This window comes from Venturia canescens, chromosome 2, assembly GCF_019457755.1.
Source record: "Venturia canescens isolate UGA chromosome 2, ASM1945775v1, whole genome shotgun sequence".
In the NCBI taxonomy this organism is placed as follows: domain Eukaryota; kingdom Metazoa; phylum Arthropoda; class Insecta; order Hymenoptera; family Ichneumonidae; genus Venturia; species Venturia canescens.
The window spans coordinates 20,987,501-21,012,470 of NC_057422.1; the positions used below are offsets into that span (position 1 = coordinate 20,987,501).

Sequence of the window (24,970 nt, forward strand, 5' to 3'; positions counted from 1 at the left end):
TTTTATTTCAATTTTTGTTTGTTTTTTATATTAAAATTTTTTTAATAACTAAAAATTCTTTCGCTCGCTATGTCTTGAACTGCAACGAGCATGTAATAACACCGGTTCTGCCCGATAGCAGTTTGCCCTCGGTGACGTCGAATCCCCTGATTACCAATCGCTTAACAGCTTCCTCTGCTGTCATCTTTCATTCTTTGTGCTCCGGATCTGGTTTCGAATTTGGTTCCATCGTTGATGAACGCGAATGTTGGGGATTCGTTTGGTTTCTGGGCACGAGCAACACGTTTCCGTCAGCCGACAATTGGAGACTGTACTCGTAAGGATGATAGCGATTCCCCTCGGGATCACGCAACGACTGGAATCATTTCATGGAAAAACCGCATATTAATGTACGATTTAATTATTCCGATTGCCTGTGTTCGTCGGGCGCAAAATAATTCATTAAGAATCGAGAATAAATGAGGAGGGGCGGGGATTGAATTGATATAATTCACCTTTTGGAGATTTCATTTTATATGAATGAATGAAAAATCATAAAACGAGCCTTGACTGGTCGTAGAAAAAATTTGGCAAATCGATTTAACTCTGACGATTTTTGGTGAAATTCATCATCATCATTTTATTCTATTTTTGATTCGATATAATGATGGAAAAAATGTCAATTTGAGTTCTAAAAAAAAGGGAAACTGTCCCAGGAACTTTGCCAAAATCGAATAATATAATTTGAAAAATACTGAAAAATTCGGATGACTCATAGGTAAAAAGACAAGTTCACTGACCTGAAAAACGTGTCGATAGAGTTGACTAAATTTGTTTTTGACGCGTTCCCTCTCGAGTTGCATGAAGTCTCTGTCTCGTACTAGTCTCGTTTTCCGATCGCGCATTTCTTTGACTTGATCGGCAAGGCTGATTATCTGATCGAGTTTGCGTTTGCGGCAATTTTGAGCGGCAACCTTGTTCTTTCCTCGTCGTCTAATGTCACGGATTAGAGACAGCTGTGCCTCGCTGAGATCGTACTTGCTTAAACGCTCGTTGAATTCGTCCATTGGCAAGTTAATTATGTCGTGAACGGCGATCGGAACGTTCAAAGATCGGGCACGTTTCTCGTCCCGTGTCAGATGCTCATCCACTTCGCTTTTACGAACTGTTCATTACAAGCTTATTCAGTCAATATTATCAATGCAATTTTTCGATCAAATTTATATTTCAACAGCAACATAATCGATTCGATCAAATAGCATTCATCGATATCGTTTTTCAAATTACGTGTACACAACCGAGGATTTATTCGGGAGATTAAACTGCGAAATAAGGTATTTATATTCCTCGCGATAAAAAAAAAAAAAAAAAAAAAAAAAACGTTTGTTGTTTTTTTTTTGGTACTTATCGAAGCTGATAATTTTCAATACCTTTCTTATCACGGGAGAGTGGTCGTTGAAGAGATCCTGAACTCTCAGCCGGCAAGTGATAAGTGTGATTGTGATGTACGTGCTCAATAGCACTACGGCCGGATTGATGACGTGAAAAATCAACGCTACAACTGTACTTCATTTCCGGTTGTGGACCCGCAGCACCCTCGATTGGCCCGGAATAAGCATTCCCAGGCGCACCAGCCCCAACCGTTTGGGAATCGTATTCGTATTTTGTCGCTGCTGTTGAGTGAGCGCTCGCACCCAATGGCGATCCTGGAAAATTAAAACGACTGATTGAGCAACGTCGAATATCACTTTCCCCTTTCTTTCGTCAAATTTGATTTAGTTTATCTGGAAATCCCCGCAGATCAAGTGGAGATTTATAATCCACGGAAAAATTCATAGTTGAATCGTCGAAAAAATACATACGGAAGAAATCTCAAATGCACGGTTTTGTTTTAAAGTTTTAACGAGAAATAGTAAATTACCGGTTCCTTGCTCCTGGAAGTATCGCTTAGCAAACATTTGATGTTTCTTTTGGGCAACAGGTGGAACGCCACGTTCGGTAGGACAGCGCTGCGAACCACCGCTTCTGCCGGATACGGGATACCTGTAGTCATAGGGCATCCGGTATTTGCTGCAAACAAAAAAGGAACAAATTTGTAAAAACTGCATAATATATGAATATAGAAAAAATGAAAAAATCGAAATTTGACCCCGGGAAATGGGGTCGTAAAAATAAAAAATAAACAAACAAACAAAAACACACGAACCTACAAATACGAAGAAAAAATTGGAGGGTAGGTGTTCTCGAGACATTTCGAGATGTTAAACATGTTAAAAACAATAAACAATGAATTTATAATCAAGCATTTCGAATCTAGTAATAAAAATTCCGCATAGCGTTTCATATTTATCCGCAATCAATATTTCAAATGAATAATTCAATTGTTTTCCATATTCCGGTGATTACAAACTTAAAGTTCATTTTAAATGACGGTTATTATTCTCGTGGTTATTTCTGTTCATGGGTTACATTGTTCATCGGTTTTTTTGACCGAGGTTATTTAGACCGGACACCAAATCTCATGTTGCATTTTGCATCTTTGGAATGCAACCGGAAATATATTTTTATGAATGGTCTATTCACAATCAATTCGGTGAACATTTGCCATGATGAAAATTGCCAAAATCGAAATAAATTTTCGTAGAAATTACGGGAAATTCTAGGTTTCTGCTAGAAATATAAGATAGCAATAATGACGCTGAAGTTTGCAATATTGTAGTCCAACGAAATGATATAAAAAAAACCCTCCAATAGTTCCAGTAATTCTCCAATTTCGTTCCCTGCAAAATTTGCAATTTGTAGTTTTTCAAGCTGCACCGATGCCTCGTGAAATAAACAACTTGGTGAATCACAAATTGTTTTTTTCCTTAATTTCTTTGGACTCCAACGTTGCAAACTTCGGCGTCGTGAATATTTAATATTCACAATTACCTGGCATAGTCCATCGAATAATGAGAATCTGCCTGCGTGTGACTCGAGTTTGAGCCCGTCTCCATCCACTCTCCATCCGAGAGGGATGGCACCCTTTCGCTTCCCATGCTGCTGACTGCGCTGTCGCTCGAGGCGTCCATCCTCTCGTCCGTGACGCCGGTCAGAGTTGTTACTCCCGTTGCCGATGTCGGGGTTCCAGCTGCGGCCTGTACTCCCGGCAGAGCAGCCGCACCGGTCGGTCCTGATGCATTGTTGCTGCTATTGTCGAGCATGCGCATCGTGTACATGCCTGTAACCAACAAAAAATCGAAATAAAACATAAATAGGATTTTCGCATTGATGGACAAAGGAAAATGAGAATAAACGACTGATAATAGAAACGACTGAACGCGTAGAAATGCTGTTCCAAATTTTCTAAAAAGAAATCGGGGACTAACGATGTGCAGTTGAATTCCAAATCTGGGATAACGTCTTCGAAGAATCACGTATTTCAACTTCGTCGATTGCTCTTCGTGTCAAAAAACAACTTCCCCTTGGAATTTCATGAAAATATTTTAAGGAGTTTCGGTACAGAAGTCTAAATATTAATAAATTGATCAAATTTGGTGATAATGTTCCTCAACATCAAGTGCGAAAAGACAAATTTTTTCAAAATTTTCTTCTACTTAGTTATCGAGTAATTACGCATTAAAGCAGATTTCTTATGCCCGGAATGTATAGCTATATATGTGGAAACGCTATGCTTATACACGTGAACTTTAGTGATCAATTACTCGATAACTGTGTAGAAGAAAAATCTTAAAAAATTTGTATTGTCAAATTTGGCACTAAAGAATATGTTGATCAAATTTTATAGAATTCTCAACTTTTTGAAATTTTTCATGTTTTTAGCATAGTTTAGCATGGCAACATTGTATCGCCTGTACCGAAACTCCTTAAGGTGGAACATCAGCTTTGAGGTTATCTAAATACGAATTCGATTGTTCTTATCTAAGTTATCTGGGCTATGTAAACACTATTTGCTTCGTTTATACGGAATTAACCTCTAAAAATACGTCATTTTTGGGTGAAATCTATGAAAAACATTTTAAAAATGGCAGAATGAAACGACCTTCAATTTTGCACAAACGTTCTTTAGAGTTCAAACTGTGAAATAGTTTTATTTTTCTAACCTATCTCCATTTTTTATTTGTTTTTAAGTATGGAAAGATGAGGTCTGTGGAATTATTTCCTATACGTGGGTGTTAAATATTCCTCCAACTTTGAAAATGATTTACTTAAAAATGGCTGAATTAAATGGATTAAAAATTGGAGAGGCTATAAAAAATATATCCAAAAATGTATTCTAAAAGTTTCATTAAGAAGTTTCGGTACAAAAATCTAAATATTAAGAAATTTATCGAATTTGGTTATAATGTTCTTCAACATCAAGTACAAAAACACAAATTTTTTCAAAATTTTCTTCCACTTAATTATCGAGTAATTACGCATTAAAGCACTTTAGTGATGAATTACTCGATAACTGTGTAGAAGAAAAATCTTTAAACATCTGTATTGTCAAATTTGGTACTAAAGAATGTGTTGACCAAAATTTTATAAAATTCTCAACGTTTTGAAATTTTTTATGTTTTTAGCATGATTTAGCATGGCAACATTGTATCGCCTGTACCGAAACTCCTTAAGATGATGGATCAGTCGGTAATCACAACCGTGAGTGCGAGAGAGATGGCTGCAAATTTTGAAAAGGAAATTTTTCCACATCGTTCGTCTGATCGAAAAAATAAAAATGTCATCGGATTTTTGCGATCGTGCTGCGTACGATGACATTTTTATTATTTTAATCGGACGAACGATGTCAAAGAGTTTCAACTTCAAAAATTATGACGCTGAAGTTTCCAACGTTGGAGTCCAACGAAATGATCGAAAAAAACTCTCCAATAATTCCAGTAATTCTCCTATTTTGTTCCCTGCCAAATTTGCGATTCGTAGTTATTCAAGCTGCACTAACGATTCGTGAAATAAAAAATTGATGAATTACAAACGTTTTTTTTCGTTCATTTCGTTGGACTCCAACGTTGGAAACTTCAGCGTCGTCAAAAATTCGAGTTGCGATTACCGACTGATCCATCATCTTAAGCTATCACCATTTTTCTCAAGCTGATGTTCCTCCTGAACCTCTACAAATATGATTTTTTCGAAGCAATCGTGAGTGTTTCCATTTACGTTCATATCGGATTTCTGTTCTAAACGTTGTCGAACCAGGTTGAAGCAAAAAAGGGATTATCGTCATTGATTAAAACAACTGGAAGTTTGTACGAATATAAATTGTTTACGTTTTCGCGTATACACGCGAATATGAAATTGAAGTATTTCACTTTGAAACGCCCATAATTTTTAGGATATTTCACAAATTACAGGTTTGCGGAAGACATCATACGTTGTTATTGAAAAATTTTATATCAACTTGATACAGATAATTGAAAAAAAAAAAATTTACGAATGCTGATACGAGATTCGTGGGAGATCGCAAAATCTCGCAGCGCTTCGTCCACATATACAACACATAAATATTAAATACTTGACTAGCTTCACGTTATTCTCCGAATTCTCACGCGCGTATCTCCCCGTTTTTTGCAGCGTGCGGCCATTCCTTTGCGTCATATAATGTGCGCACACGTCGAGAGACCGAAACCAACGAAAATCATCTCGAGACTTTTGAACTCGTGTCAGCAAAACAATTGAGTTTTTAGCCGAATCTGAATATGAAAATTTCCGTGCTTTATTATATTATCAATGGCCTTTGTCGTGCGTGGCGTCTCTCGATAGCAGGAAATAACGGGGAAGAAGTACGAGAACAGAAATCGACATTTGCCGACATGTCGATACACTCCCTCCTCGCGCGTGTGGTCGTCGAATCCCGACACTAGTGCCGCTCGCTGCTTTTGAGGTTGGGATCAATGTTTACACGACGATTATGTTCGCATTATGTGTATACGTAATACGAGTGTGTATACGTAATACAAATAGATTTATATTTATCGTCCATCAAAACGAAAAGCGCGGTACAATGTGTATAAATACTCGCACACAACAAAGGATTAGGCTTTGTTAGAGGGACGTGCAAGGCAGAAAGATAAGACGGATCGGCAAAGCGTTACGTAGCTGACCTCGAATGCCGAGGCAAGGTATTTCTCGCATGCTAAACGAAATTGAAGAAATGATCGAGAGCCCTACGTCACGTATACACTGTGCTCGGAACGTCGCGCCCTCACTGTACTGTCGAAGAATTTCATTTTCCCTTTCTAACCAGTTATGTACTCGTTACTCATTGTTCGTTCAGCTCTTTAGAATACCGTTTGGAATCCTATCGAAAGGACAAGTTGAAAAACAATCGAATTCGGGTTTAAATGTAATATTAATACGAAAAATTGCTCTTTCGATATAAAACCGTTTTTTTTTAAGATGGGCACAACACTCTTGTCTGTAACCTTTGTTATTTCAACAGATATTTATTTTGAGCCTTCGTTCGAGCGATCGAGTGCATGTCGGAACCGAACGTGGACAAAATTCATCATGGACGGGGTCGAGTGTTTATCGAATGTGTGATGATGTTGAATGGTACATTCATATATAAACATATTCTACAGAGAATTTTGACGCTGATGTTTGCAACGTTGGAGTCCAACGAAATGATTTAAAAAACTCTCAAATTTCGTTCCCTGTAGAATTTGCAATTTGTAGTTTTTCAAGCTGCACCGATACTTCACGAAATAAACAAATTGATGAATTACAAATGTTTTTTTTCTTCATTTCGTTGGACTCCAACGTTGGAAATTTCAGCGTCGTAGAGAATTTTGAGCTCGCGTTTCTTCGATCGTGTTACGACGACGCTGAAGCATGAAACGGAATCCAACGAAGTGAACGAAAAAAAAAATCTTCAAGTGGCTTGAAAAACTACGAATCACATAAATTCGGTGGAGAACGAAATTGGAGAATTGTTGGAATTATCGAAGACTTTTTTTCGATCATTTCGTTGGACTCTAACGTTGCACAGCTTCATTGTGTTATCTGTGAATATTTTTTCGAGCACTTTTTCGAAATACTTTCGTTCATTTAGACGCATTTTTTTCTATTTCTTCTTTCCAATCAACGAGATCAGGCTGCGCCGATGATTTATTGAGAATTTTCCACCATCTCGAATGCTCTCATCGTTTCTGATAATAGCGCCAACAAAATTATTGAAATTTTCTTATAGATGTTAGTTGTTACTTTTTCCATCGGTTTGTCGATGGCCGTGTGTCGCGGTCGAAAGTCAGGGTCGATAAATGAAAACGGTTGCGATCGTCGCTGCTTGCAGCATTCAAATTACTCATGACTCGGCAACTTTTCATGTGTACAATAAATCGTGAAGGTGTGTGTGTGTGTGTGTGTGTTTGATCATTATAACACGCCGGCTTATCTGCCTTCACCACGTGACCAATATACATTTAAACTATGATAAAAGTCGATGAAGCGAAGAGCGAAAAAACAATGTATCCGATTACAAGGCCTTCAAACGTTCCAATAAAATTCGTTAATGATTGGCCACGTCGTTTCTCCAAAAGCAACAAACTCGTCATTTCCAATTACTTTAGTGACATAATTTCTTCCAGAATCGATCGGATGCACCGGCTATTTTTATTATTCATTGTGAAAAAGCCTTTATCGAATATCTCGAAGACTGATCACGGAAAATCCATCTTTCCAGATACAAGCCTCAATTTTAATCAACATAAGATTTGAAAATCTCAAGTTTCTATCACGTAAAAAAGGTAAAATATTTAAGTTTTTCAACAAATCGTGCGATGAATCGTTGTTTCAATGACAACAAGCAGTCTGCGGAACGAAACAAATTACCCTGAAATCTGGAAAACGTTTCTTACAATAAAATGAAAAAAATACTTTGAAAAAAAAATTTTTGGAAATATTGATTAGGATATGCTCGGGTTAATTGCACCCGGTTTGCCTCAGGCTACGACGCTTAAAAATTCCTTAGCCATAAAAATGAGCCTGAGGAATTAGAATGGAAAAATATCGTTGGTGACGACTCAATAAAAGCATTATGAATCCAGAATACAAAACCATCGGAGGAATTAAAAATTTCGGAAATCCCTCGCACGTCCACGCATTTGAAGACGAAGCGGATATTTTCTTTAAATTTTTTTTTCACTGTTTTTTCTCTCAAAATCTCGGCGTCGCCCATCGAGTGCGTTTTTCGTTACAAATCCGTCGTGATATAAACAAAAACACAAAGTCACGAGCGCAAGAACAAGAAGATAAAAGTGTTCAAAATGAAACATTACATTGGCACTAACACTAATAAATCGGATGATTTATAGAAACTGACAGGAGCATATTAATGAGTATAACCAGTTGGAATACGTACACGGTACGTACACGATCACACCCATCCTCGCCATTCACAAAGCGAATCTGTCGGTCAGTATTATTTCTCAAAATCGAGGAACGAATAAAAAATGAACGTTGGCTTTTTTCTTTCTCTCTCAGCGAGAGATTAAAGAGATCGATGTCGGTATCAAGCCGGGGGAAACGTCAATTTTTTCCCGGGTCCAACCACGTTCGACTATATTTCAAGGATTTTTGTTGAGTAATAAATGCTGTAGTGCATGTAGCAATGCATATTAACGGTTAGTTCGATTCTCGAGAACGTTTTCACTGATCTCTTCGAGACCCACGTGTCGGAAACTTGGAAAACTCGAAGAAAAAAATATTAGAGCGTTTCTCTCGTCTGTCGTTCGTTCGCACAACTTTTTTCACAAATCACTTTTATTGTTTGACCGCAGGTATCGCTTGCTTTTTCTTTTCTATATTTTATTCGCGTATTTATTTCCTTTTCGTTTCATACGTTCGGAGAGTCGATGTGAAGTGTCGCAAGAGCACCATCATACTCGTAGTCGACGACGTCTCATAATTTTGTCCACGGACGCGATAAGCGCGGCAACGAAACGTTCACAATACACATTGCTCGCGAACTCGTCGCTTTTTTTCATTCCAATCCTAATGCACACATCCATTACTGAAAGCGGTTACGGAACGAGGAAATCTTAGCTCTCTCGGACAAAGTTTGACCGCATCGATCGTGACGTATCTCCCAGTATATAAGCACACACATATTATTTTAAAAACACGTATTTTGTTTCATCCTCGAACGTTTGCACTTCAATAACGACTTTTTTCTCTTCTCGAGGCGATCGCATTCGATCGTATCGGGGGTGACGACCAACTCGACTGTAGCGTAAACGATTAACGGTCAGTTTCGTTCCGCTTTGTCCCGGCAGAGCACGCCCGCACGTGAGGATTCAAACGACAGAAGGTGGCTCCGCGCCACGACTAAAATATTGCTATTGAAATGTTATTTCAGTCTTTCTATTGCGAGAATACTAGTGAAATGTTTAAAACGTTGGATTGAGAGAGTATTTCATGAATTTCTCCGCTTGGGTTTGATTACAGTCCGAATTTTCAGTGAAACAGCGAATTCTTCCATGGTCGTGTTTCTTATTCGCGAGTTCAGTTAAACAATAGAGTCGACATTGTTGGTAAAAAAAAAAAAAACTGAAGTCAAGTACTCATTGAAAGTTGGCCAAAATCCCCGAATACATCGCAAATTGATTGGATCGACTGAAAAAATCAAGATTCCTCAAAATGCAAAATCTGCTGGTGGAACGAAAACTATATTTATTGTAGAAAATGATAACCGTGTTATCGAGCATCGAAGCGGAATAAAACTCGTAAATCAAAAGCTTTCATTCACAAACTCGTGATAATATTAATAATTATGCAATCTTAGCGAAAAATGAAAACTATTTCGTATACACGAGAGATAAGAATTATCGGAAAAGAAATAGAACATGGCGGATCGAGCAACGTCGATCTTCCATAAAAAAAACGATCCATCAGTTTGGGTTAAATTTTCAAGTCACGACGGAGTGACAAACATTTTTCATCGTCAAGAAAATATCTTGCCAAAAAATGTTGTATGAAAATAAACAAATGAAAAATATGGCTTTTTAAAGCTTTTTTTTCGAGCGAGCGGGCGTATTGCAATGACAAGGAATAATATGCCCACCGTGAATCAACTGCAAAGGCTTGAGAAATTAAGAGATAAAAGAATGGTCTAGGGCTTAGCGGGCTGATTGTGAATTCGGGCATGAGACATCACGAGTGAATTGTACAGGGTGTCCGAACGGTACAATTGATTTGAATTCTAAATGCGCGTGTGGCCTCAAATGGACTCGCACCAAACGACAAACTCAAAACGCAGCTAAAAGTTTATGAACACTGAATCTAATCCCAAATTCGATGATTATCATATCGACGGTTATTTTTTTTAACACCGTGTATGGCGGGGAGCGTTCGTTACTAAAAAAGAAAAAGCTGAGGTCTGAATTAACGATATGCCGCTTATATCGGTTTCGTCACTGCTACAAACATATTCGCGATTACAGGAGACGAATACGAAGCGCGTTATCGCTCTCCGAGCGAGAAGTCCGCATCACGTGGTCACACAATGATAAAATAGGCCAAGAAAACTGATCGAGAACAAAGCCTCGACGACGCTTTTGTTGTTTGCATGCATGGGACACACTAACACGAATGTGTGTTTCTTCGTGATTCCGACCCTGTAAAACTCGAATTTTTCAGCGGGCACTGCACTTGAAAAATTCATCGTTATTATGCACAAATTCCGTGTAAAAAAAGGTCGATTACAACGTAAAAGTCCCCGTCCTTAAAAGGTTATATTAACGATATCGAATTCTGACGCAGTCTTCGAAGCCAAGAGACTTTCAAATTTATTTATATTTTATAACCTCTTTTATAGCGACCATAAAAATAGGCATAACTGTTTGATTTTACTCTCATTATAGGAAGCATTCTCTTCGCATTAGTAATACTTCCACACTCGAGGAAAATCGCGAGAGTGAAAGGCGAGTGACAAATACAAATATCTCATTGCCGGTAACATCGTCGTTCGAGTGAATCAATTCTGAGGCTATTATTACGATCTGGCTGGCGCAAGTTGTTCACGAGATGTATAGCAAAGGCAAAAGAAGGGAATGACTCACTGGCGAACGACTTAGTGACACACGCGGCGAGAAAGGGAACGAGAAAGAGAGAGAGAGAGATGAACATAAATACAACGAATGCGAGACTCGTTCGTTTGGGAGTTACGATCGGTATACAAAGCCCGAAACCGAATGTGGCTTGTCAAGATTTTCAGTGTGTTTTTAACACAAAACACAATTACGATGGGAGCTCTTTGAGTACGGGCTACTTAAGAAATTAAGATTTGAATAAATTTCGAAGATACAAAACAAAATTATTTTGCTTGTGGGCATCTTTTCTCCGACTCGTTGTCGATGAATTGTTTAAAAAACAATTAATATTTCGACCAGTGTTTGTAGAGAAGAAAGTGCAACGACTTTTCTTTCTCTAAAAAGTAACGACCGTACTGACCGATTACTTTTACAATGCCATTATTGATGCTGAATCCTGTAGGAATCCAGTGCATATTTGAGGTTATACGCACGCCGATGAGTTTATTTCGCGCGGGGCTTTTCCGAGCAAAACCTAACCTCAATCTTATTCATCTCGCGCGTATTGTTTCCGTGAAAGAGATTGAGCACGATGCGAAATCCACACAAGCTACACCGAGACCAGAAACGTTCACTGACGCATTTTGTAATTTTCTTCTTTTGTGGCGAATGAGACATTCGCATTGCGCAATCCTCAACTATTTCCTTTCGAGGAAACTTGATTCACTCCACACACGACGCGATACGGTATCAAAATAACTCGAATATATGACCATACTACATCGCCCGTATGAACTGTAAAAATATTGATTTCTGTACCATCGCATTTCTTCGAAAAGGCAACCTGTTTTTGTTTTAAAATAACCTCTCAGCGGAATAAATGAGTTTGAAAATTAGTTTGGATCAGTAAACACTAATATACGGTGAGCGACGAAAGAGTAAGCTCTAATATAAACAGTAATCTCTAATACGAGATAGCTACGAACAATATTTCGAAGGGAATATTTTTCGGGAGTCGCTAAAACATCCGATGCACACACGTAATGGCCAAATGTCAGTGTTCTTCATTTTTTCTATGACTCGCGGAGTATACACGGATTTTATGGGTTTTTCTTGGGAAAAACCGAAGGGGTGATATCATAAAAAAGGAGGCCTTCGAGTGGGCTCGGGCCTCTGGTGTCAGAGGAGGACACGAGCGAGGGCTACGACGCTGAAGTTTGCAACGTTGGAGTCCAACGAAATGAAGGAAAAAAAACATTTGTAATTCACCAATTTGTTTATTTCACGAAGTATTGGTGCAGGTTGAAAAACTACGAATTGCAAATTCGACAGGGAACGAAATTGAAGAATTACTGGAATTATTGAAGGCTTTTTCTTAGATCATTTCGTTGGACTCCAACGTTGCAAACTTCAGCATCATTTACAGTTTGGCAATGTTGCATACACTTAAAAGAAGAGTTGGGAAAAAAGACGAAAAACTGGTGAAAGCTCAGTCGAAAACATGGACGGTGACGATCCTAGCCTCAAAAAAACTGCACGGGAAACAGATTATTATTAATATATTCTCAGTAAATCTCCTAATAAATCTGAAAAAAATTGACATTATTCAGCAAGCCTTGTTCATGTTGCCCAAAAAATTTCATATTTTTAGCATCATTTTTAACGAATGTGTCTTGACTTTCATAAGGTTAAATGTTATTTGGCCCAAATTGTTATTGATTTTTCTCGGCAACGACGCTCCTAACCTGTCTGAAAATTTAACTGATTTTTTTTTTACACTTCACTTTATAATATGCAATCGTCTTAAAAGCGATGACATCATTTTCATTCTAATGGCTCAACTTCCTTAAGCATTCATTGTTGTGTCAAGAAAGGAATAAACAAAACCGCGTACTGATAGTAACAAAGACTCGCATCAAGCGTTTTCTGTCACCATTGATGCGAATGAAGGTCGTCGAGATATCTAATCCATTCCACGAATCGTAGACAGTTCGTCTATATATATATATGCATATTTGTATTTTCAAAAGCACATTTTTATCCAGTGTATTTATTTTGTGGTTTATAAAGCGGGGCGTTTTACGACCTGACATGCGTTCCGTGCGCGTATGAATTTACCTAGAATCCCCCTCCCTCGACCCCGGCCGACGAAAACAATTTTTCACGCGTTGAATTTTATTATTGCATGGTTATAGAGAGCGCTGCCATTACTACGCTTCTTAACGGTTTTTTACGTAAATGAGCAAACAATAAAACCACAATTTTCATTGACTCTTCGAAATAATATGAGAGCTCAAGGTTTTTTGTTTTGTTGAATTAGTATTGATATCATCGAACGAAAAAAATGAGTTTAGAAATATAACAGTGAGAAAACATTCGAGAGTGCATGCAGCAACTTTTGAAATATCATGAGAAATTTCGATGAATAACAAATTAGAGCCAGTTCCACAAAAGAAAAAAAAATATTGTTCGAGAAGAATTCGCTTGGCTAGTAGGTAAAAATGAGGAAAGGTAGAATACAAATAAAAACTTAAGAAAAATACGAATTCCTGAGTTTTTACTTTGTAAATCGCCAATTTTTTTTTCCATCCAGTGTTATTTATTTCATTAATGAAATGAAGCATCAATTTTTTCACAGCAGTACAAGTATTTACCGGCTACTTTTGGAATTAGTATTGTACAAGCATTGTAAGATCAAATGATGAATTAAAAATAACATTAATCGAAATGTACTTTGAGTTTCATTCTTCGTACTGAAAACACACTTTGCCGCAACGGTTCTTCTCACCTCAAATTTTTTACGACAGAAGCCATGAATTTTATAGGTTAAATGAAATATCGACTGTCAAATTTGATCAAAGTGTTGGGACATAAGAGTGCATTTTATACATGACGCTGAAGTTTGCAACGTTCGAGTCCAACGAAATGATAAAAAAAACTCTCCAACAATTCTAGTAATACTCCAATTTCGTTCCCTGTCGAAATTGCAATTTGTAGTTTTTCAAGCTGCACCGATACTTCGTGAAATAAATAAATTGGTGTTTTTTTCAAATGTTTTTTTTAACAAATGTTTTTTTTCCTTCGTTTCGTTGGACTCCAACGTTGCAAACTTCAGCGTTGTAAAAATGTCTGACGAATTCGCAATGAAATAAGATGAAGAGTCAGAAGCGAAAAGGGAAGGAAGGCAAGTCTAGGTCTGGAGACGGTGTGTATCGAGAGTAGTTACATGCGAGCGTTAATAATAAACACAATTGAATGTTCACCGGAAGAAAAATCGTCGATTCATCGGTGGAATAAATATTCATGCCTGCTTAACTCGCACCGCGCAGTCACATTGTTTATTTATCAAGTGGCCACATGTATACGCGACGACGAGTGAGGAGTGGCTATCGAACGAAGCGAGTCGTTGTTACACACCATATAACTCGCTGCGCGAAGTCCTCTCGTTTACTTTTTCTCGCATCAAGAGAGAAGGAAAGAAGACCCTCAACGCTTCTCGAGTGGTCACTTGGAAACCTTTCACGAATTTGACACCACAATTTTCTTCACTTTTATCATCATCATTTCAATATTCGTCCGCACTATAAACCTTTGTTTAGAACTTTCCTCGCGTGGCGAAAACGTACTCGTCGATGCTTCTCGAAACGAGGGAGCGAGCACAATATTGTAAACAATAAAAATGGTGTAGAGTCAATAAACTCTGTAATAATGCGTAAAACGTTGAGATCGACGATAAATTCAATATCACTGTAACTAGAGTGAATTATTTAAACTCGAGCACTCGTCACGTTTTTTTTTTATTTAGAGAATATCATAAGAATCATCGCGAAGGTGTCATGTGCTCGATGTCGCGATGAAAACTGCGCTTTTTCGCCATACGAGTCATCGAGTTTGCGGGTAACCTTCTCTCCTTCTAGCGAGACACACGTGTATCGTTGGCTCATTCTCCAGGGAGAAGGCAAAATATGCGTGTGTCCTATCCGCGCAGTGCATACGTGTGTACACGCTTCTTTGTCGACATCGGTAGCCTCGAACGCGAAGCGGGCTCGCGATCCGAGATCCAATGAGATAGAAAGGGAGAAAGACCGAACGAGCGCGCGAGAGGCAGAGGAGGAGAGCGAATACTGGAGGGAGGCGGAGGGGATACTTCTGCAGTAGCACCGATAGAAGAAATGCGATCATCGTCAAGCGTAGGCGGTGACGTGTTCTCGCTATCTGTATCTGCATATGAACATTTTTTCCATTTCTTATGGAATATTAATTTCCTTTCTCCTTCGCATCACAGCGCTGACTTATATGGCAGTACTCATTTCAAAATAAATCACACATATTCCTGTACCAGCAATTTTAATTCGTTGAAACTTGCAATATTACACAACTGTTGCCAAAAAAATCAGAAAAAATTCACCGATTCTTTTACGATTTTAGAGGAAAAAGATTGTCATTAGAAGCGATTGAAATCTGCAGAATGTTTGCAGAAATTTTTGAAAGTTTTGAAATGAATGGAAATGATGGAAATATATTTGAACACTCGTGATTTTTCGTTCCCTCGGAATAATTTATTGCACCCGCCCTTTGGATTCATAGATTTTGTGGGGCTTACTGCTGGTCGTCAGAATGCGTGGATCTACTCAATAACGACCATTCCTCGACTCACTTTGTTCCTTTGGTCCCAATAGAATAAATGAGTTTCGAAAAGTGTGTCACCACGAAAAAAAAGGAGAAAATAACTAGACAAAGGATAATCTCGAACTTTTCGTTCGTAGGGAGGAACAAATATTATCTTTTTATTTCAACGTTCCCAGTCCGATATTAGATTAAACATCCCCGAATCTCTTAATTAAGGTAATCATAGAGATAACTGAAAAATAGATGCACGATTTATTACTGGGACATCCTTGATGATACAAGGAAAATAAAAGTACACTGTCTGCTCGGATGAAAAAAAAAAAATAGTGGGGAACCGATATTTTTTATATCAAGCCTCTTCGAATAAAACGTGTACTACGTACGTGTGTGCAATAGAATTGTTACCGACCGAACAAACTGATGATTCACTTGAACTCGCGCGGGAAATCAAAACTGACCATGACTCGCGATCTTCACCCCAGTCGACTAAACATCGTAGTTCAGATTAAAAATGTATATTTATTTTAAAAAATCATTAATCTAAATTCCCTGTAAGAAATTAACATAATACAGTAATTGAAGTTCAAAAACGCAAAGATATTCGGAACCAAAAATAGCGGGAACAAAGATAACCGTAAAAACGGAAGTGCGAAACCGGCAAGCTTAATATTGGCCGTACGTGATTGGTTGTGATTGGGTTGAAGTCAACCTCCTCCCCCCTCCCTGTAGGGCAAGGCAGAAGCGCCCATAGCACCACCACGTGTTGGTGCGAGAAAATTCCTTTCTCTCGTCTCTCGTCTTCGTGCGAGGTGGAAACAGCTAGAGTGTAGCGGGAACGAGAAACGAAAAACGAAATCGGGCCAGCCAGAAGACTTTCGTTGATCCGTCTGTAAGGATCTTTATCGTTTAGAGGTGTCGATCGCGTTTTCGAAATATCAAAAGTGTTTTTTCTCGTGGTAAGTAAAAGTAATTAGTTTCGAAAAACACGATGGATCTACTTTAAATAAAAAAACAGTTAATAGTCGATTGACGTAAAATAATGGTTGGGAAATATTTTAATGATCAGCATCCGATAAATAACCAATTAAACATTGAAATTTTTCCTTTTTTTAACATTGAAAGGATTCATCGGATGATACGTTTTAGTAATTGAAATACCGGTGGTTTTCATAATGCTTGAAAATATTCGGTGTTGCTATAATTGAAAATGGTTTACGATAATTTTTCTCATTTTATTGTTTTTCGATGGATATAAATTTTTAATTTTTTTGCTCAAACACGTATGAGTCTTTTGCGCAAGTAGCCCGGTGTCGGTTGCGTCTTTGTTCTCGAAGGTGACCGCTGTGTCGCACTTTGCTTTCGTTTGTTTCGATTCGCGCTCGCCCTCTCCCCCTAGTCCCCCTCTCCTCTCCCTCTTTTTTTTTCACTCGTAGCTCGTAGTCCTTAGTCTCGGTCTCTGATATCTTTTGTTACCCGGCACCTCACAGTAGTTCAACATTGTTCGTCCATTCGGAAGAATATTTCAATTTATTTTCAATTAATCTCGTCATCTTCGTTAGAACGTTCGCCATTATTTCCGTCATTTGAATTATATCGGTGTTGGCAACGACATAACAATTGGCACACTATTCATATAATTATTTTCATAGATAACATTAATTGATCAGAAATGGCTGAAGAGTGGGACGAACCAAACAATACTTCCTCGGTGAGTTGTTCAAAAATACAAATAAATATGAATAATAAAAATTTCGTTCCCCGATTAAATAGACTCTTTATAAAAAAATATTTCAAAGTATTCCGCAATTTAGTAATTCCGTTTGATTTTGATTGAGATTTATCAAATTTTGTTTCACTACATGGTTTTTTGGTGCTGATAGAAAAAAAAGCAATGTACCAGAACTTGTAGGTGTAAAACAAAAAAAATGTTTAGTTGGAAATTGGAGAAAGATTATTAGCAGCGATCACAGATCCAGAACTCATTGCAAATCGGATTTACCAAAACTTGTAACTTTGAATTGAATGCGTTATTTTGTCCTGTTGAAAGTAGTATGAATTGATTGAATTTTAATCGAAGCGACTACGAAAGAAGAAAATGTTTGACAAGAAATCTTGAACGATCTAATATTGAGATGTTTGCAAGTGTTCTTTGACTTGAACCACGTGTTGGATTGGACAGGTTCGTTAATAACAAAGAACTGATTGAATGCAAACTATTAACAAAAGAATTTGCAATATCCAGTACTTGAATGTGAAATTCAGAGAGGTACGCGTTTGATGTATTTCAAAGTTTCCAGGAATGCGTTTGGCACCTCTATTCATAGAATTTCGCAATCGATAGAAATTTAATATTCAGAAATATTGAATTATTTAAATAAATAGTATTTTATGCACCTAGAAAGGGGAGGTATGCTACTTTCAAACTGCGGGCAGCGTAGTCACCCAAGGCGATGACGAGGGTGATCAGCACAGGGTTTTGAGTAGTATAATTTCACTCCTGTGGAGCGCATGTTATTTTGCAATACATGCAGCATAAGTTCAACTTTCCGATTTCGCAAAGTTGAACTTTGGATGCACGGTAGTGAAAAATTGACATGCTAAAGACTCAAATTTCATCAAAGCGTCAAGTTGAATGAAAACGAAACATTTAAAACATTTTATGGACTAGTCGTATGAAAGCAAAATAATTTTCTCCGTAGTTTGCTGAAGAGGGTCGTTCCTACGGTAAAGGGAGAGGCTTTGCCCCTTTCAACAACAACAATAAGGATGAGTTCCATGTAGGAAGCAAAAACGGTTTCTCCAAGGACGACAGCAGTGGTTTTGGGACTGACAACAATGATGATTTCAACAGCGGTGGGAATAAGAAAAATGGTGGATTTGAAAATGGAAATAAGAGCGGTGGATGGGCAGGAGGTAGCGGAGGCGGTGGATTCGATGACAACAAAAGTGGAGGTGGCTTCAACGGAGAAAGAAGAGGCCGTGGCGGAGGAAGAGGTGGAGGTCGAGGAGGTTTCAGAAATCGTGACAATGACGGCGAAAGCAGTGGTGGTTGGGGCGGTGGCGGTTTCCAAGATAACGACGATTCGAGACCCCGTAGAGGAGGAAGAGGAGGAGGACGCGGTGGAGGAGGTTTCCAAAATCGTGACAATGACGGCGAAAGCAGCGGTGGTTGGGGCGGCGGCGGCGGTTTCCAAGATAACGACGATTCGAGACCCCGTAGAGGAGGAAGAGGAGGAGGACGCGGTGGAGGAGGTTTCCAAAATCGTGACAATGACGGCGAAAGCAGCGGTGGTTGGGGCGGCGGCGGCGGCGGCGGTGGTTTCCAAGATGACGATTCGAAGCCGCATCGAGGTGGAGGACGCGGTGGAGGAGGTTTCAAAAATCGTGACAATGACGGCGAAAGCAGCGGTGGTTGGGGCGGCGGCGGTGGTTTCCAAGATGACGATTCGAAGCCGCGTCGAGGTGGTGGAAGAGGCGGAGGACGGGGCGGAAGATCTGACCGAGATGGTGGCGGAGGTGGGTTCGATAAACCAGCTGGTGAAAATGGCGAGGTAGATCCCGACAAACCTCCACCAGTAACCTACATTCCTCCGGATCCGTCGACAGAGGAGAGCGAGATATTCAGCGGCGTAGATGCCGGAATAAACTTCTCCAAATACGACTCAATTCCCGTCAAAGTATCTGGCGAGAATGCCCCTTCAGCGGTTGAAGAATTCGATAAAATGGGCCTGAGGAAATTGATTCACGAGAATCTTATAAAATCCGGCTATACAAAACCAACCCCCGTGCAGAAACACGCTATACCGATCATAATGGCCAGACGCGATTTGATGGCGTGCGCTCAAACAGGTTCCGGAAAAACTGCCGCTTTCCTCGTACCGATAATCCACACCCTTCTCGAGGATCCGACTGAGCTTAAGCTTATCGGTGGTGGGTGTGAGCCACATTGCGTCATCGTATCGCCAACTCGAGAATTAGCGTCCCAGATTTGGGAACAATCGTTAAAGTTCGCCAAAGATTCGGTCATCAAATGCGTCGCCGCTTACGGTGGAGTTGCCACTGCTCATCAGGGACGCCAGGTCGCTAACGGATGTCACATACTCGTCGCTACGCCCGGACGTTTGAACGATTTCGTCGAACGACGTCGAGTCAGTTTCGCATCGTTGCGCTTCTTGGTACTCGATGAAGCTGATCGCATGCTTGACATGGGCTTCCTCGAGGACGTCAGAAAAATGATTGATCACGAGACTATGGTGCCCAAAGGCGAACGTCAAACCCTCATGTTTTCCGCCACCTTTGCCGAAAACGTCCAAACAATCGCCGGAGAATTTCTCAACAATTACGTTTTTCTGACAGTTGGCGTAATCGGAGGCGCTTGCACTGACGTTGAACAAACCTTCCACGAAGTACCAAAATTCGAGAAACGCAACAGACTAAAGGAGCTCATTCAACGCGAAGATATTAATAATTTTCCAAGAACACTGGTATTCGTCGAAATGAAGAAAACCGCTGATTTCATCGCCGCCTTTCTCTCGGAAACAAATGTTCCTACTACCAGTATGCACGGTGATCGCACCCAAGAACAACGCGAAGAAGCCTTGAGGGATTTCAAACGTGGAAAAATGCCCATTCTCGTCGCTACCGCTGTTGCCGCTCGTGGTCTCGACATCAAAGGGGTCGCTCATGTTATTAATTACGACATGCCCAAGGAAATCGACGAATATGTACATCGCATTGGAAGAACCGGACGCGTCGGAAACTGTGGCAGAGCCACTAGCTTCTTCGATCCTGAGACTGACAGCGCACTTGTCAACGATCTTGTCAAAGTTCTTTCTCAAGCTGGACAAGATATACCCGAATGGCTTTCGTCCGGCGGTGGAAGCTTCGCGCCTAGTCGCGGCGAGAAATTTGGTGGACGAGATGTTCGAAACGTAAATATTTTTTTTATCCATCTTAACAACTTTGCATTCTTAAATATCAGTTTTTTTCAGAAGACTTTGCTTTTGCGTTCATATTTTCAAGAGTTTATAAAATAGTTTGTCAGCACTGCTAAATAGTTATTTTCCAATTGATGTTTTCGAAGAATATTGAAGAAAAAAAATCATGATATTTTTTTTTCATTTTTTTTGTATAATTACGAACATTAACGTGATTCTTTGACCGTCTTTACAGTTTGGAAACGATGGAACTTACGACAATCCTTCAGATTTGCCGAACACCGCTGTCAATCCTGAGCCTGAGGACGAGTGGTAGAGAGAACGATGAGAGAAAAGAAGATTCACGGGTACGATATGATCGTATTGCGAGATCACCGTTTTGAGAGGGACAATCGATTGAAGCTTCACATTTTACGTAAAATTGAGGCCCCTCGGACACAATTAAAATACGCGACACTACTTTAACGACGATAAGCAAACCTTTTTTTCATTCGTTTTCATCTTTACAACCTATTTTTTTTGTTTGAGATTATTAATGAACAAGTTCAATATATGACTGAAAGAGGTGAACGTTCCTAATTATCTGTGCTACGATATTGAATAGATTATACGAGTAACTGATGAAGCGAAGTTTCTAATAGGAGGCTCTGATCCTTCAAAGCATAGTGAACATTTCCAATATCGACTTTTCATGGTACTCTGTTTACCATTAGTATAAGTTGAAATTAAACAATGACAAGATAATTGCGACGATAAATTCGTAGGATTACTGTGGTCTAAAACGCCAAAGAAATGTTCGGAATAATACATTTTTTCATAGAACGTATAAAAGTTAAACTCAGATAACAAGTTTGACAGATTATTAGAACATGACAACTCAACGTAAGTGAAAAGTATAAGTTTATGTAATATTCATTTTATCACTCTTCATTGATGATGATGCTACGTTGTTGACAATTTTATACGTTTCTTTTTATAATAAATAAAGAACAAAAGTATTATTACGATTGAATAGCAGTCGAATCGTGGTCTGCATGATTTTCTTATTTTTGCTTCTCGATGTGCATTTCAAGTCACTACCTCATTCTACCTACTCATATCTTCATGCCTGCGTGATTAATCTTAACGAAAATCAATGGGGAAAAAATAAGATGGAAGTAGAAAAAGAAAGAACTCTGTACTTACCATCGTTCAGGGGCATATCCATAAGATGTAGATCTTCGTCGTTCAGTAATGAAGAGAGAAATCCGTCGGTTGTTTGATTGATGGTATCGGAAGCCGATGTATGGTAGTACATCATGTCATTTGGCTCGGATTTATATGCAGCACCGCTCTCAGTTCCCATTGGCTCACTACTGTTGGTCAGGTTCATCGATGTGGCCACCGCTGATCCGAGATTCGACGGTCCACCTGCATTCGTGAGCAGTTTAGTTTGGGGATGACAATAGAAAAAACTTGATAATCCAACGCTCTTTCTTTGTGGCCGAATCAATCAGGGTCAGTGTCATTTATAATACTATTCTCAAATTTGCATCATACTGGCCATATATATATATTTTTTTTAATCATTCAATTTATTCTTTTTTTATCATTTTGAAATAATCTTTGTATATTCAATGGTGAATTTTCAATTCAGACACAATATCGAAACAGTTCGTTGAACAATTGCTAATTTTAATCGCAAACATGAAACCAAAATTTTATCCCATTTAAAGGGGAATGTTTTTGGAATAGTTGGAACCGATTTCAAAAATATTAAATGTAAAAGACTCGGTGAATCGAGATGTCAATTCTGAAAGTTCTGGAGAAAATTGTTATTTTGAGAATAAAAATAAATTAATTTCATTTAAAGTTTTACACAGCAGTTTCTTCAAATATCAATGATTTTATAGAAAAAATGGCTGTAATTAAAGCTAACAACGGAAAAGTCGGAAAAATTGTTGACGATCGAGAGAATTTTGTTAGAAACAACGAAATGTTCAATCCCGAGCTCAAAGTTAATGATGATGCGTTTTTTTAGAGTCGATTGTGAAGACGAAGGGACTCACCGGCATTGTGGTAAGGTCCGGTATTATTGAGATCGCCAACCGGTGGTGCGAGGGTCGCATTATGGAGAAGAACATTACGCTGCGCCTCGTAAGGACTGTGGCCAACGCTGTGACCTGGATAACCAGAATGACCTGTGTGACCAAAATGATCTGTTCCTGGGCCTCGCATATGAAGTATCGAAGCAATGTCTTGCCAGTGTTGGTCTTGCCATCGCTGTTCTTGCAATCGCTGTTCCATGCTCACTGAACGTGGAAATGGCACGCGACTCTGTAAGCGAAATTATACGATAATGAGAATTTCTTAATAATAATTTAAGGAACAATATGGAAAGAATTAAGAGTCCAATCTCACGCTTAACTTCGATATGAAAATGCTCAATTTTCAGATTCAATTTACATTCTTATAATTCTATTGATATGAATTTTTTTAACGTTACAAGTAAAAATATAATGTATCGTCAAATTGTTGTTACGGTTCATCAAAAATCTTGTTTTGTTTTTGAAAGCGTACAGAATTTATTAAACAATTTTGATGATTTCATGTTTGTTCCAATAATTTCTTTCGAGTTATAAACGTACATTGTTTAATATTCATGTAGCATCTATTGTCTCTTTTTTCAGGTCGTATCGATGGATTAGCTGTCACACTGGACGAATTCCGCGGCCGCGTCTACCTGTCAAGGTGTCAACCGGTTATAGACATGAACGCGGGAGTGTGAGAAACGGAGAGAGAGAGAAGAGGCCTCCTGCTGATCGCGTAGGTGTTGGTGGCCACACAGGAATATTCGACAATATTAATCGTCCGCGAGAGGGTACGCGCGGGAACGAATCTTCACGATCGCGTGAGAGCTCGTCAATCATTTTTTTCCAGCTCACCACACGACAATAAATATTATCCGATAGCAGTATGTGGAACGTGTTACGAAGCAGCAATAACGGGACGGAGAGAGAAAGAATAAACGGAGGTGAAAGATGCGCACGAATAGCGTAAAGCCAGTTTAGGGTTGAAACCAGAAATTACGTCGATATGGTCGAAAGACATTAAACCTCGACAGAACAATCATTGGACCAATTTAAAGCGATCAAAGCGAAGTGCATAAATCAAAGTTTTTGACCGCCAGTATGCAGGTATTTGTGCACATGTTAAGATACGGACACAAACCTTGCACAATTTTCTTCAACAACTTTGAAATGTTGTTTGGTAATCCAAATGAAACTAAAATTTTCTACAATTTGTATAAAATCATATCGGAAAATAGATAAAATACTTCGTGAATTCGGACTTCAGTAAAAATACATTCGTACAAATGGCTAAGAAAATTGAAAAAAAAAAAAAAAAAAAAAAAAACAAGTTCCAAAATATTTCTAATACTTGCTCTATTAATTTCGTGATTTTTTGTAATTTTTCATTTGTTTTGTTTGCTATTTCATAAACATGGCACTATCGTATTGCCTCTTGCTGATTTACCGGTACATCCTAATGTTCATGCATCTCGTACGAAAGACTCTAATGCGCGTTGCATGAAAAAGAATAAAAAAAAACCGAGCGCAAAATGGATAGGGAAGCTCGTCGAGAAGAACGCGAATTGTTGAATTGTTGTCCGGTGCATCAATCAGGTTTGCCACGGTGCAATCTGTCGAGGTTGCTCCCGACGGGTTTCGCGCGATTTTCGCTTGTCAGCGCACCTGTCGAGTCCCCCCGCATGATGAGAAAGAGAGAGAGAGAGAGAAGCATGCCAAATGTAGGACGAGTACTGTCTTCTTGTACCAGAAGGCGAACATTGGTGCACCGTTCATACGGTGTTTGTTTAATAAGAAATTTGTCTTTCACCCATTTTTCTATGACCTTGATATATCTAGCCATAATCCGTCAAGAAATCAATGTTTTTTTTAAGAACCTTTTTACTGCATACAAATAAATAGAGTCACAAAAAATCTTCACGGATTGACTATTGGGATTCAAAAGTTTCCTCTGAGATAATATAGAAAATTATTATTGTTTTCACTTTCTTCTGGAACTAATTGAGGCTGTTTGTTTTTATTAGTGGCTCGAGATTGTGAGAATTATTAAGCTGAAGAAGCAGATTTCTGTAACTGGGGAACATTTGAGAAAGACATTTGGAAGTTGGAAATGTTATTCCTTCAACTAGAAATTATCAGGGTAAGAAAAATTCAGTCTAATTATTAATTGTTTTATGCACGGTCTGGACTTCTTCTATTCCGAAGGCTCGTACTGCCCGAGTCCTGCGAATCTCGGCCACAGAGAGGAGCTCATACGAGAGCGGCTAGCCAACGATCTCTCCTTTGGTGAACGAGGAGAAAAAAGAGAAAATGATCTTGCAAGGAGAGTCTT

At 38.9% G+C, this 24,970-nt stretch overlaps 2 protein-coding genes across 13 annotated transcripts in view; one reads left to right on the plus strand and one right to left on the minus strand.

The window, feature by feature from the left end:
* cnc (cap-n-collar) overlaps positions 1-24,970 on the minus strand; it is a 117,587-nt gene that overhangs the window by 851 nt on the left and 91,766 nt on the right. For 9 of the 10 annotated variants that reach the window (XM_043411575.1, XM_043411573.1, XM_043411567.1 and 6 more), the window contains 7 exons: positions 22,618-22,885; positions 21,755-21,979; positions 2,911-3,199; positions 1,901-2,049; positions 1,410-1,685; positions 780-1,144; positions 1-355 (listed from right to left, as the gene is read on the minus strand). The exon at positions 1-355 is cut by the window's left edge and continues 851 nt beyond it. In XM_043411575.1, the coding sequence (XP_043267510.1) occupies positions 188-355; positions 780-1,144; positions 1,410-1,685; positions 1,901-2,049; positions 2,911-3,199; positions 21,755-21,979; positions 22,618-22,885 (1,740 nt within the window). In that variant the 3' untranslated portion in view covers positions 1-187. The remainder of the gene's footprint in view (positions 356-779; positions 1,145-1,409; positions 1,686-1,900; positions 2,050-2,910; positions 3,200-21,754; positions 21,980-22,617; positions 22,886-24,970) is intronic. The other variant, XM_043411574.1, reaches the window with a different exon arrangement.
* On the plus strand, positions 16,403-21,586 carry LOC122406239 (ATP-dependent RNA helicase vasa). 3 transcript variants are annotated; one of them, XM_043411590.1, is made up of 5 exons: positions 16,404-16,588; positions 17,282-17,340; positions 18,332-18,800; positions 18,924-20,563; positions 20,805-21,586. In XM_043411590.1, the coding sequence occupies exons 2-5, from the start codon at positions 17,302-17,304 to the stop codon at positions 20,883-20,885; spliced, it is 2,229 nt and encodes a 742-aa protein (XP_043267525.1). In that variant the 5' UTR covers positions 16,404-16,588; positions 17,282-17,301; the 3' UTR covers positions 20,886-21,586. The 3 variants fall into 3 exon arrangements, with proteins under 3 accessions (XP_043267524.1, XP_043267525.1, XP_043267523.1); XM_043411589.1 differs by having other exon boundaries at positions 16,403-16,588; positions 17,300-17,340; positions 18,332-20,563; XM_043411588.1 differs by having other exon boundaries at positions 18,332-20,563.

What these genes read in the sequence shown, in the direction of transcription:
- LOC122406239 (XM_043411589.1), top strand. Translation starts at nt 17,302, where the DNA reads ATGGCTGAAGAGTGGGACGAACCAAACAATACTTCCTCG. An exon ending in AACCAAACAATACTTCCTCG is followed by an intron (nt 17,341 to 18,331) that starts GTGAGTTGTTCA and finishes TTTTCTCCGTAG; the next exon opens with TTTGCTGAAGAGGGTCGTTC. An exon ending in GTGGACGAGATGTTCGAAAC is followed by an intron (nt 20,564 to 20,804) that starts GTAAATATTTTT and finishes CCGTCTTTACAG; the next exon opens with TTTGGAAACGATGGAACTTA.